A 12,143-nucleotide genomic window follows, 5' to 3' on the forward strand; every position below is an offset into this window, starting at 1 on the left:
GTGCGTAAAAAGCCAACTCAAATTCCAAGATTGGAATTTGTGACATTTCGATTTGACGTTTCTGCTCATTTGATATTTTGGCGCGACTATGAATTCAAATTTCGCTCAACAAACTTCTATAAATTTGGCAGAAGTGCAACTCTGAGAAATCACGCACGCGAATTGATTTCGGTTAATCAAATACGAAAAACTTGCGTGCGTGCGTAAAAAAACTTACGCCGGTAATATTAGGTTGAGCTGTTAAGCAGAGTTCTTTTGGCTGCCTGCTCTATGGTTATATGACGAGGCTCAAGTTCAAGGACTACTTCCAGCGCCGTCGTCGCAGTTTACCCTAAAAAAATTGTTATTTCGCCCAAAAAATAGTCGATTTTTTTTATTTTTTGTTTTAACAATATAAAAAATACAAAGGAATTACACACAGCAACATCAGTCCTGACCGTACAGCAGGTGCTAGACAGAGCCCAACAAAATGTCAGGCCCATTGAGCTCCCTCGGAACATAATAGGGCCACCACTGCATGGCAGTTCCAAAACGGCTACTGAAAGTCGCAAAAGCAAAGCGGGTTCAAGGTCAGCCGAGGAAAAGGCCTTGCTGGGTAGCAATAGGGGGTAGAGATGTCTGCTCGCGGCTGCAAAGACCGCTAGTAATGTCATCGCTTCCTAAGCCCAACCCAAGCTCGAGGCATCTTAGATGCCTCCAAATGAATCTTCATTATGCCAAAGTAGCGTCAAATGTTCTATGCAGGAGGTTCCCTAACGAAGGTCTAAGTATAGCCTTCATCCAGGAACCCTGGATATTATGTGGTGAGGTCAAAGGTCTAAACATCAGTGATGGTAAGATCATATATGCACCCAGCCCTCGCCCAAGGTCGGCGATGCTATTAAGCAAAAAACTAACGTTTCTTCCTCTATTACAGTTCATGATGGCAGTTCTGGTTGCGGTTTGCTCCAAACTCCCACTCCAAGGGGTGTACAAGAGGCAGTACTTGCATCAGCGTACTTTCCGGGTGAGGAGGAGATGGCCCCGACAGCAGAAGTAAATGCCTGCAGTGAGCACTGACAGCAGAGTGGTAAGGGTTTACCTCTGGTGTGACGCCAATTCGCATAACACTGTTTGGGGAAGCACAGATACCAACAAAAGGGGTGAGTACCTCCTCGTGTTTATTAGTAGTTATAATATAAATATTATAAATCGTGGCAGTCAACCGACTTTTAGAAGCGCTTTAAGGGGGTGGCCTTGGATCTAACTCCAAACAGTCAAAACATGTCATTATCTGTCACAAACTGGCGTGTCTCGGGGCAGGTATCCATGTCGGACCATATGCATATATAATTCGACATGGGTCTCTTTCCTGAACACGAACGAACTAACTTTAACTCCAACATCCACCTCTGGAAGAGAACAAAGCCTTGCTACGAAGCTAACCACTGTAGAACAGGTGCAATGGGATTTATCAACATTTAACCCATACAAATCACCAGTACCGTATGGAATCTATCCATGTCTTCTTCAGCGCGGAATTAAACACATAACCCCGGGCCTCTCTAAATTCTATAGAGCTTCGCTCTTGTTGAGAATGAACCCCTCCCAGCAGATGGTCTGAGGTCGTGTTTCTACCCGAAACATGTAAGCCGTAGCAATTACCGTCGTTCTACCGCCCAATTAGACTCAGTTCCTTTCTCCTAAAAAGCATGGAGAAAATACTGGATCAGTACATCAGAGAAGTCAACCTAAGGAACGGCCTCTGAATAAGAACCAGTTTGCCTATCAACCAGGCAAATCCACTGAAACTGCCATTCATAGCCTCACTTTGATATTTCAGGGGCTTTTAATAACACATCACATAAGGCAATAAAAGATGCCTTGTTAAGAAAGGGTGTAGGCCCAATCATAAATCAGTGGGTGTTATCAATGTTAGGAACACGAATTAGGAGGCACGATAGAATCGATAACAGCCACAAGGGGATGCCCTCAGGGGGGTATACTCTCTCCCCTTTTGTGGACTATGGTTATAGACGAACTTATTTTCACAATGAACAGCCAAGGCTTTAATACGCAAGGCTACGCAGGGATTCATGATGAAACTATCATCAACCGCGTGCAACAAGCCCTACACATCACACAAAAATGGTGTGAAGACACTAAACTAGGTAAATTACACAGAATGGTTTATCTTGGCATAACAGGACTTATAGACCTGCCCGGCTGATGCACTCAGCGCCCTGGTTCGAATACCTCCCTTTCCTATTTTAATTGAAAAGGCGTCTACCACAGCGGCACTAAGAATCCTAAACACTTCCGGCCTGAAAATCGGAAATATGACGGGTCACATGAAGGTCCTAATGAAATTCGCTAATGACCCCATACTGCAAATGCGCGATGCAATAGTTAGAAAACTAGAAATCTCTAGGAAATTTGAGGTAAACATTGCAGATCGAGCTCTCTGGAGTACAGGGAACCCATACACCAAACCTAATGGGGAGGTTTGGAACACAGATAGATCTAAGCTTGAAAATGGTAAAACTGGGGCTGACATTTTTGGGCCGTACTTTAAAAAATCGATAACAATGGGTAGCGACGCCACCATCTCTGAATTATGTCGGACAGTCAGGCAGCCCTACTGGCCCTGAAGTCGCATAAAATAAGTTCTCAGCTAGTATATGATTACCTCAACGTCCTAAATGCTCTTGATGCCAAGAACACAGTTCAATTAGGATACGTACGGGGCATGAGGGACATGATGGCAATGAGGAGGCTGACTGCCTAGCGAAACAGGGAGCTGCCGCAGTATGTTATGGTCCGCAACCCTTTTGTGGGCTCGCCAAAGCACATATAAAGGAGACCATAAATAACTGGGTAGACAAAATGTTCAACAGGCGTTGGATGGAATGTCCAGGGAAAAGACAAGCCAAACGATTTATCTGTCATTGAAAAGTAGTTCCAAAGAAACTAATCAATTTAGGCAGAGAGGACCCCAAAACTGTCACTGGGTACTACACGGGACACTACTCCTTTCGCTACCACCTCAGTAAAATCAATGACTCAGAAACAAACGTCTGTCGGAACTTGCACCAGCTACGAAGTTTTCTGGGGATATGCACTTACAATCACCGATTTGGTCAGAATTTCACCAGCGTTGCCAATAGCATCCATGAGCTCACTAGGAGAAATGGAGCCTTCAAGTGGAACAACGAACAGGAGGGGGCTTTCGAAGTACTGAAGGAATGGCTATGTACTGCACCTATGCTAGGGTATCCGGTTCCAGGTGGAACATTTATTGTGGATGTTTGTGGCTATGCGATAGAAGGCGTATTGTTATGACCATGATAAAAACATTACAAGGTAAAATCATTTAGAGGCAGTCTGAAGTTTGCCAGCAATATAATTTTAAAATTCGAGCTCAAGCTCACACACATTCTCATTTTTAATCTCAAACAACAACAATTGTGAACAATTTCATTTCCTTATTTTCAATTTGATATGATTTTAAAACGCTTGCAAACGTCAGAAAAAAATCATGGCCGACGAATTGAGAGAATGATTTCACCTTCTAATGTTTTTATCATGGTTATGACTTTGCTATTGAATACTGAAAGGGTAGTGTTGATGCCATGTTCCGTCGACCATGTAGTTTGGAATGTAAACACTGGTCAAAAGCTAAGGTCAAAGAAGACATAATAGACGTCTGGATAATGATAATAAAAATAGAAGAAGAGTGGGAGTAAGGTCATCTAAGGAAATGTCAGCAGGAGGATCCGGACTTGGAACTTTTGATATATGACCTGGAGATGGTCCGACGGCCAACTAGGGAGCAAAGGGCAGCGTAAAGACCAATCATTAAGGCATGCTGAGCACAATAGAACAGCTTAAGCTGATACCAGATAAAAGTTTGTGGCTTTGCGTGACATTTATAACTATGCCAGCAAAACGCCATACGCAAAAGGTATGCCACAATGAACGCCAAGAAAATAATTTTGTACTGCTTTTTTACTCGTGAAAATTGCTGTCGATTTTACATATTTAGCCGTAAAAATATCAGCAATCTAATTAAATTTTATGTTTCTGACAGAGAATTCGTTATAAACTTTCCTGGAAATGAGTAAATAAACACAACTATAGTGGATCATAAATATTCGGTTTTAAAAATGCAGCCCTGCGCTACCAAATACGTCACCCGAACATCACAGCTCGCTTCGTAAGTTCGTGGTCAAGAAATTGTGTTGATGTGCAAGAACGCATGGAAAATTTGTAATAAAATGTGAAAAATCCTGAAAATATATTTTTATTTTGCTAAAGCGTGTGAAGAATCAGTTTTTACTAAATCGTATTAAATGCCGTTACCTCTGGGCAACAAATTGTGGCGATATTCCGAGCCACTATATCAGCAGCGGCACAAAAACGAAAACAATTCACTGCAGCAGCAGAGGTTGTAGCAGAAGTTATAGCAACGTAGGGTTGCGTAGGGGCATAGCAAGCGCAAGTGCATTGAAAAATTCTCGAAAAAGAGGTGAACTGCAATTACTCTTGACGAGAAATCCCCAGAGAGGTTTTTCAATTACATGTGTTTAGGTAATATTTTACGCCAGCGAATGCGAATAACTATAGTATTTATGTGGCACATTTCGGCAAAGTGGAAGTGGCAAACAGTGTATTATCTATTGTCGTGTTAACACTCACGTCCGTGCTCCCACTATTGGCGCTTTGAAAACTACGCAGTGAAAATCGCTGTCGAAGAGGTAGGGGGCCAAGGTGTTTAGAAACGATCTGGCGGTAAATTCATCGATTTTTGTTATTGCCTCTGTGTAAGTTTGCGGACAGTTTAGAAAACTTGAGGAACACCTAAGGAAAGGAAGACAAAACTAAACTAAGAAGTATATGTATTTAATAAAAAAATGGAAAATACAAAGGCAACGGCACATAAATTAGACTTGCAAACAGGGTGTAATGATAGTGGCGAAAAAACAGCCGTAACACTAGAACAAAACAAAGAAACAGTAGCACAGGTGAAGTCGCATGAACCTGTCAACGGTCAGCTTAATGCAACATCAAATGTTGAAATGAATGCACTTGACGGAAGTGGAGGACAAGGTGCAGGGAAAGAACACAAAATTCCACATTCCATTGCGTTAAGCCTAGAAACCCCACAAGAGGATGTTTCACAAAAAGTCACAGATATTGACATAAAATGCCGAAATGATAAAGGTAAGTTGTAATAGCTGAAGTATGTATGTACATACATATATATGTATGTATATTAATGTATTTGAAATTGTTGACTTCTGTAGATAAAAATCATGAAAAGAAAAAGAAGGAAAAGGATCGGGTAAGAGATAATGGGAAAGATAGAGAACGAAACCGGGATCATCGTGATGGCGATAGAGATCGCGGGAGTAACAAAAATAAAATTCGTGAAAAAGAACGAGATCGAGAACGCCATCGGGATAAGGAATCAACAAAACAACGTTCTAACAAAGAACTTAGTTCTCATTCGCGACCTTCGACGTCTTCCACCAGCAGCGATAAAACCAGAGAAGCCACTCATAAACAAGAAAAGTCAAAGCCTAGCACCAAGTCCAGCTCGTCTTCTAAACGTGACAAAGACAAGGAGAAGGTACACTTGTTTTTTGTTTAAACTTAAAAATTCAGTATTTATTAAATGTTCTTTTTTATGTATTGATTCTAAATTACAGGTAGTTTCTGCATCATCTTCTGCAAGTTCCTTAACAGGACATAGACGTCGTAGTTCTGATAGCAGCAGGGGTAGTCACAGTAGTTCAACAAAATCACATAGTCGTACACGCTCTATAATAATGAAAGATATCGTAGTTGGGCCACAGAAAGTCGATATAGATAAATCAATATTACAAACAGTAAACACAATCAAAGTGGAAATGAAGGAACCAGAAAATAAAATACTTGAAAAACTATCAGATGTTTTGAAAATTAAAAGCGAAAATGAGAACCAGTTTAATACATCTGAAGTGCACCAATACAAAATAAATGAAGCTAATAAAAACGAAGGTACGTTAGAGAAAGATTTCTCATTACGAATTTCTGCCACCGCTGTAGAAGGTGACGAAAAATTAAATAACGGTATAAGCATGGTTGATTTTACTAAACTTATTTCTGATGACACTGCAGCAGCACTAAAACAGGATGTAGTTGATATAGAAAAGCTCAAAACAGAATGCAATGGTAACATTGTGATTGAGAATATGGCAGGAGGAAAAATTAGCTGCACACCAGCAGCGTCAAGAACTCGCGATGACGTTACGCGCCAATTGATTTTCAGCAACGAACCCAATGCGAATTCCACACAGAAAGAGGTAAAGAGCGAAACACTTAATGAGAATCGCGTGATCTCACATACTACGTTAAAAACCACATCGGGGAATAAATCGTCTAGTAGCAACATGCATTCGACGTCTGCCCCTGTATACAGTTCGAGTGCTCGCAAATCTTCATCATCCAGTAATAATTACCATAGAAAAAACTCAACTTCTTCATCATCTTCAAACACGAAGCATTCAACATCGTCAACGTCGACATCAACACCGACATCTACTTCATCATCTCGCAGTCGTGATTGTTCTAAATGCTACAAAAGATCTAAGATACGTCGTGCAAGTGTTGGAACACAATTTCACCAAAATAAACCATTCGTTTTTAGTACTCCACGACGGCGTCTGCAACGTCCACCAGAAGGTTTGGAACACCTCAAATATGGAAGATTATTTGAAATAGAAGTACATCCAAATGGGGGCGCTTCTGTTGTACATCTCTATCAAGACGAATTAGAGCAACTATCTCCGGAAGAGATGGAAGAATTGGTGGAGGAGTTTTTCAATGTTTGCTTAGCGGAAGATGATCAGGGATATGCATTGCATGTCATGGGTATTGTTCATGATGCTGCACGTTATCTGCCCGATTTATTGGAACATATGGCTGAGAATTATTCAACGTTAACGGTAAAAGCAGGCGTTCTAGGACGAAACTCCGACATTGAGACATGCACAATGGCACAGTACAACGAACAGGTTGGTTACCAAGCCTCAACAACTATAAAAATATTATTTATAACCTTTGAACTAATTAAATGCAATAATTTTAAGGTTGTGCGAAATTACTCCCAAGGCACATTTCGTTATGGACCATTGCATCAAATAAGTTTGGTTGGTAAGGTGCATGAAGAGGTGGGTGGATATTTTCCAGACCTGTTGGGTCGCATTGAGTCCAATCCTTTTTTGAAGAAGGTATTGTTTCTTTTAATAAAGCCGTTTTAGAACTGATTATACATTTTTATATCTAGACTATGCCTTGGGGTTCATATTCGATTTTACAAACCGATCCTCGCCTCTCCAATGATGGGCCAATATTATGGGTACGCGCAGGCGAGCAGCTAGTGCCTACAGCGGAGCTTAATAGTAAAACACCAATGAAACGACAACGGTAGGGCCCATTACTTTGCCTCGTTTAGAAATATTACATTTTTTTTCAATCACAATTTAAGTACACGTATAAATGAGCTGCGCAACCTGCAGTACCTACCAAGGTTGTCTGAGGCACGAGAGACCATGATTGAAGATCGCACAAAGGCACACGCTGATCATGTTGGACACGGTCACGAGCGAAATACCACGGCTGCTGTGGGTATGTAAACTAATATGTAATTGCTCCCTCACTGCGTACTCATAAATTGCAGTGATAAAGAAATAATGTTATTTAAAAAATTTCTGTAGAGCATTTTGTATTTTGTATTTAATATTTAATATTTATATTTTAAATCTAAAATCTAATTATAAGAATGTTAAATCTTTGTTGCAATATAAGTCTAACAGACTGTAAAAAATAAATAAATAAATAAATAAATATTTTATTTTCTAGGTATTCTTAAAGCTGTTCACTGTGGCCAACCATATACTCACAATCGTATTACTAAAGATGTAGTGGCCTTTGCTGCTCAGGACTTTAATTACCTTGTAGGCATCTTGCAACTTGATTTACATGAGCCACCGATATCACAGTGCGTGCAATGGATTGAGGATGCGAAATTGAATCAGTTACGACGGGAGGGTATTCGTTATTCTCGCATTCAGCTTTGCGATAATGACATTTATTTTTTGCCGAGAAACATTATACATCAATTTCGGACAGTTACAGCTGTTACCAGTATTGGTAAGTGATAACGGCCGACCATATTTTCGACATGGAATAAAACTTTGAATGTTAATTTCTCATATTAAATTTAACCCTACTTGTAGCTTGGCACTTACGCTTGCGTCAGTATTATCCAGGGCAAGAGGTTATCAATGAGAAAAATAATCCGGTGCTGGCTGAGCCACCGCACTATAAAGAGAAACAGACCCTGTTGCCACATCCTGTTTCACATGATGAGCATCATGGCAAGCGCACTCCATGTAAACGGTCCTATGATGGGAAAGCCAAAAAGTCAGAGTTGAAGACGAAACTCATCGACACTGATGGAAAAGAACGGCGTTCAAGTGAAAGTGGCACTGAGGATTCCAATTCAAAAGACGGTTCTGAAATGGGGCCATCATCAGCTCGTAAACGAAAAGCAATCATGGACGATAGTAGAATTGATATGCGCAAAACGGTGCTGGAGCACAAATTGCAGAAGTCAATGGTGGCTGGCGATGAACAAGGTGTTCTCGCTACTCTAGCAGCTGAAAGCGGTAGCACGGGGAACAGCTTCAGCGCAATTATTTCTGCTTCTACATCACCATTGGCAAGTTTTGGCCCAAGTACCAATGAGAAGCCTTTGAACAAGAACAAAGAATCCAAGGATAACACATCACAGGAACAGGCTATAACACCTGAACGACGAAGCAACAGCAGCACAAACAGTAGCTGTAGTACTTTACCGCATAAGTTGAACACGAATGGCGATATACCAAATGATAACAAGCCCAAGAACTTCTCTTTACACTCGGATACAAAATCTCAAACACAAGTTTGTGCTCCGATTGCACAAAATGTTATAAAATCAAACTCAGAACTACTTAATACGACGACGCTATACTCACCAACAATTGCAGCGGCAGCATCAGTTGCGTCCACAACCACATCCCAAAAGATACCCAAACTGCCGGAGCCGACAGTGCCTGCAACACCCTTGCCACTTGTGCCTCAAACGCCCTTTACACATCGTGAGGCCTACGTAAACAGCCTGAATCAAAAAGAACCCGAGATCAAAATTCAAGTACAAATTATATCCGATGAGCCTTCTACTCCCTCCGCTACCATCTCTGACGCTACATGCCCGACCAACACCAAGTCGATGTTACCAAACGTACAGTTACCGCACATATCCCACACAGCCTCACTGCCATCAACTATGGCTCCCCTAGCAACGGATTCGGTATTGACTTCTGAATCAGAGGCCCAAAATTGCACACTCAGCTCCCAAACAGATACTTTGAATATTATTTCCGTTGGAACTGACCCCGCGACGCTCTGTCAGTCACAATTGGTGGTTGACCACGAAGAAGAGGTGACGGTTTCCGAGGAGCTAATTGAAGTGGCTGCACCTGTGGTTATGGCATTTCCTCCGTTGCCGCCTGAGATAGCACTACCATTGCCGCCACCGCTACCAATGTCAACAGTACCACTAGAAAATCAAAGGGCGATGCTCGCGGCGCCAGTCGTATGTGAAGGCAACTATCAGCAAGCGAGAACAGTTGTAATTGTTTCGCAATCTGCGCTACAACCAATTTCAACCCAACAACCGACGGCGACGCTCAAAACGAAATCCAATAACAGCAGCGTTGCAGTTCGATTGACAACTGGTGCGGCGGAGCAACCAGTGGAACGAAAAACACATAAAATCGTAAAAGCGGGCTCCATAAGCAAGACGTCGACACCAGCACCAGCTGATCTACTTAGCTCCATCATGGCTAGCATGGATAATAGTAATGTGGCAACCACATCGACTTCAACGACAAACAGCTATTCATCATCATTACACTAAAGCGATGTGCTGAGGCAGTCGATAAAAGTCGGAACGCGTTTGCGATGATGGAAACAAATTGGTTTTTGCCGGCCGAAAAGCTATAGTACTGGCTAATCAACAGCTGAGGAAATCAAAACTTTGATATAAGCGAAGGAATTATTCGTTAAGAAAAAATTAGAGCGAAGAAATACTGTAAGTGTTGGTCAGAACGTTAACGTATGACCTTTGAAGCTTAAGCTGTTCAGTCTTTCGGTGTTAGTGTATGAAAAGAAAATCCACATAAGAAAAAAGAAAAATTATTGTTACAGATTGCAGCATATTTGTAAATACTTTATATATTGTATAACTTTTTATATATTTATATATATTTATATATATATATATATATAAATATATATATCTATGAGTAGCTTAGCCTGAGTTGTAAGAGACTAGTTTTCCTTAATTTATTTACGATGATTATGTACGTCAACATGTTTTTCTGCTTAACCAATCTTAACTTAAACATATACATATACCTATAAATATTTATATATATATGAGCATACAACCACTGTTGAAAAATTTGGTATTTCCATGGAAATTTGCGTCGAAATCTTTTTTAGTAGGATTAGTCGTCATAAAATCTTAAATTGCAATAAAGTAAAGACTACCATAAAAAATTAATTAACTAAAAAACACGCGCTTCGCGTTACATTGAACAACTCGCAGTTAGTGGGTAAGGAGATCTGCAAGTCTAGCAGGATTGGCTAACGTTTTCAAAAACGATTTGCTTGAGATCAGAGGCCGAAAATATCCCTCAACACTTTGAAATTGTCCCAAAATAACCTTCCCTATTTAAGAGAAAAAATAACCCACAAAACAGAACAAGTGGTTTATTTTTTGTAATGTGTGCTCCTCTCAGTGGGAAAGGGTTATTTGCATATCTTTTTCCGTTGCTGTTGGACACGGACACTTATCGCTGGAAGAGGAAAAATAAGTTGTTGTTGTTGTTGTTTTAGCGGCTACAACAACCCCGCCCAGATCGGCTGATATCTCAGTCGTTGTCGTCGAGTTCCGCTAACGGCAGCCCCAAGAAGCGTGCAGCCTCTATGGGGTCAGTCCATAGGGACGACGCCGTTAGGGTTGTGGGGTTTTCCGGGCATGCGAATAGATGTTTCGAGTCGTGTGGGGTCTTTCCGCATGCCGGACATTCGTTCGGCACATCCGCATTTAACCTAGACAGGTAGGAATTTAGCCTGCTGCAGTAGCCAGAGCGAAGTTGGGCTATTGTCGTTCTGGTCTCCCGAGGCAGATGGAGTTCCGTCATGTCAATGTCCGGTGTTTGTGTGCCTAGAACGGTTTCACAGGTCTTGAGTCTACATAACTCGAGACTGCGTCCCTGTGAATGCCGTTCAGGGCCTGTCTATGAGCTGACGGGTCCAGAGGTTGCTTAATGAACCTCTGGACTTCGTCCGTCAGTTCATATAGATGCCTCCTGACGTGCCTCGGCGAGGGCTCCCCTGCAAGCAGCTGTCTATTTGGGTGGCCACATCTGTGGCTCCCAACAAGAAACTGCTTGCAGAGCATCGTGTTGTGCTCAATTAGGAGAGCATTTTTGCCTCATCGTGGAGGTGGTGTTCTGGTGTCATCAGGAGGCATCCTGTCGCTGTCCTGAGTGCTGTATTTTGTACCGTCTGTAGCTTCGTCCACTGCGTCCTACTAGTCCCCGGCGACCACACTGATGCTGCGTAGTTTACAACCGGCCGGCCTATTGCCTTGTATGTTGCCAGCAACGTTTCTTTGTCTTTGCCCCAAGTACTGCCGGCTAGCGACTTGAGGACCTTGTTGCGGCTCTGTACTTTATTGACAATAGCGGTTGTGTGCGCCGAGAAGGAGAGCAGGCTGTCGAATGTTACTCCCGAGTATTTTAGGATTATTCACCGTCGGAATTGGTGTGTCATCGACGTGAATTCCTAGCGGTAGCCTGACCTCCTTCGTCCAAGTTGTGAACAGGGTCGCAGAGGATTTCGTAGGGGAGAGGGCTAGACACTTTGCAGTGAAGAAGCGAGAAAGGTCAGAGAGATATCCGTTTACTTTCGAACACAAGTCATCAATTCCATTCCCAGTCGCCATGATCGAGCAATTCGTCGGCGTAAGAGACAATCGAGACTCCCTCTGGTGGTTGAGGGAG

The 12,143-nt window shown here is 41.9% G+C and overlaps 1 protein-coding gene across 2 annotated transcripts; it reads left to right on the plus strand.

The window, feature by feature from the left end:
- Window positions 1–4,180: 4,180 nt before the first annotated feature.
- Window positions 4,181–10,862, plus strand: LOC108366406 (uncharacterized). 2 transcript variants are annotated; one of them, XM_017620811.1, is made up of 9 exons: window positions 4,181–5,202; window positions 5,286–5,611; window positions 5,691–6,021; window positions 6,142–7,037; window positions 7,113–7,253; window positions 7,310–7,449; window positions 7,511–7,650; window positions 7,885–8,175; window positions 8,262–10,862. In XM_017620811.1, the coding sequence occupies exons 1-9, from the start codon at window positions 4,893–4,895 to the stop codon at window positions 9,986–9,988; spliced, it is 4,302 nt and encodes a 1,433-aa protein (XP_017476300.1). In that variant the 5' UTR covers window positions 4,181–4,892; the 3' UTR covers window positions 9,989–10,862. The 2 variants fall into 2 exon arrangements, with proteins under 2 accessions (XP_017476300.1, XP_017476299.1); XM_017620810.1 differs by having other exon boundaries at window positions 5,691–7,037.
- Window positions 10,863–12,143: the final 1,281 nt, after the last annotated feature.

The sequence above is a fragment of the Rhagoletis zephyria genome, unplaced genomic scaffold (genome assembly GCF_001687245.7).
Source record: "Rhagoletis zephyria isolate East Lansing unplaced genomic scaffold, Rhagoletis_zephyria_1.1 Rzeph_scaffold_02258, whole genome shotgun sequence".
In the NCBI taxonomy this organism is placed as follows: Eukaryota; Metazoa; Arthropoda; class Insecta; order Diptera; family Tephritidae; genus Rhagoletis; species Rhagoletis zephyria.

Excerpts from the sequence above, each read along its gene's own strand:
- LOC108366406 (XM_017620810.1), top strand. The coding sequence starts at position 4,893 with ATGGAAAATACAAAGGCAACGGCACATAAATTAGACTTGCAAACAGGG. Across the intron at positions 5,612-5,690 it reads GTGACAAAGACAAGGAGAAG|GTAGTTTCTGCATCATCTTC; the intron begins GTACACTTGTTT and ends TCTAAATTACAG. Across the intron at positions 7,450-7,510 it reads ACACCAATGAAACGACAACG|TACACGTATAAATGAGCTGC; the intron begins GTAGGGCCCATT and ends TCACAATTTAAG.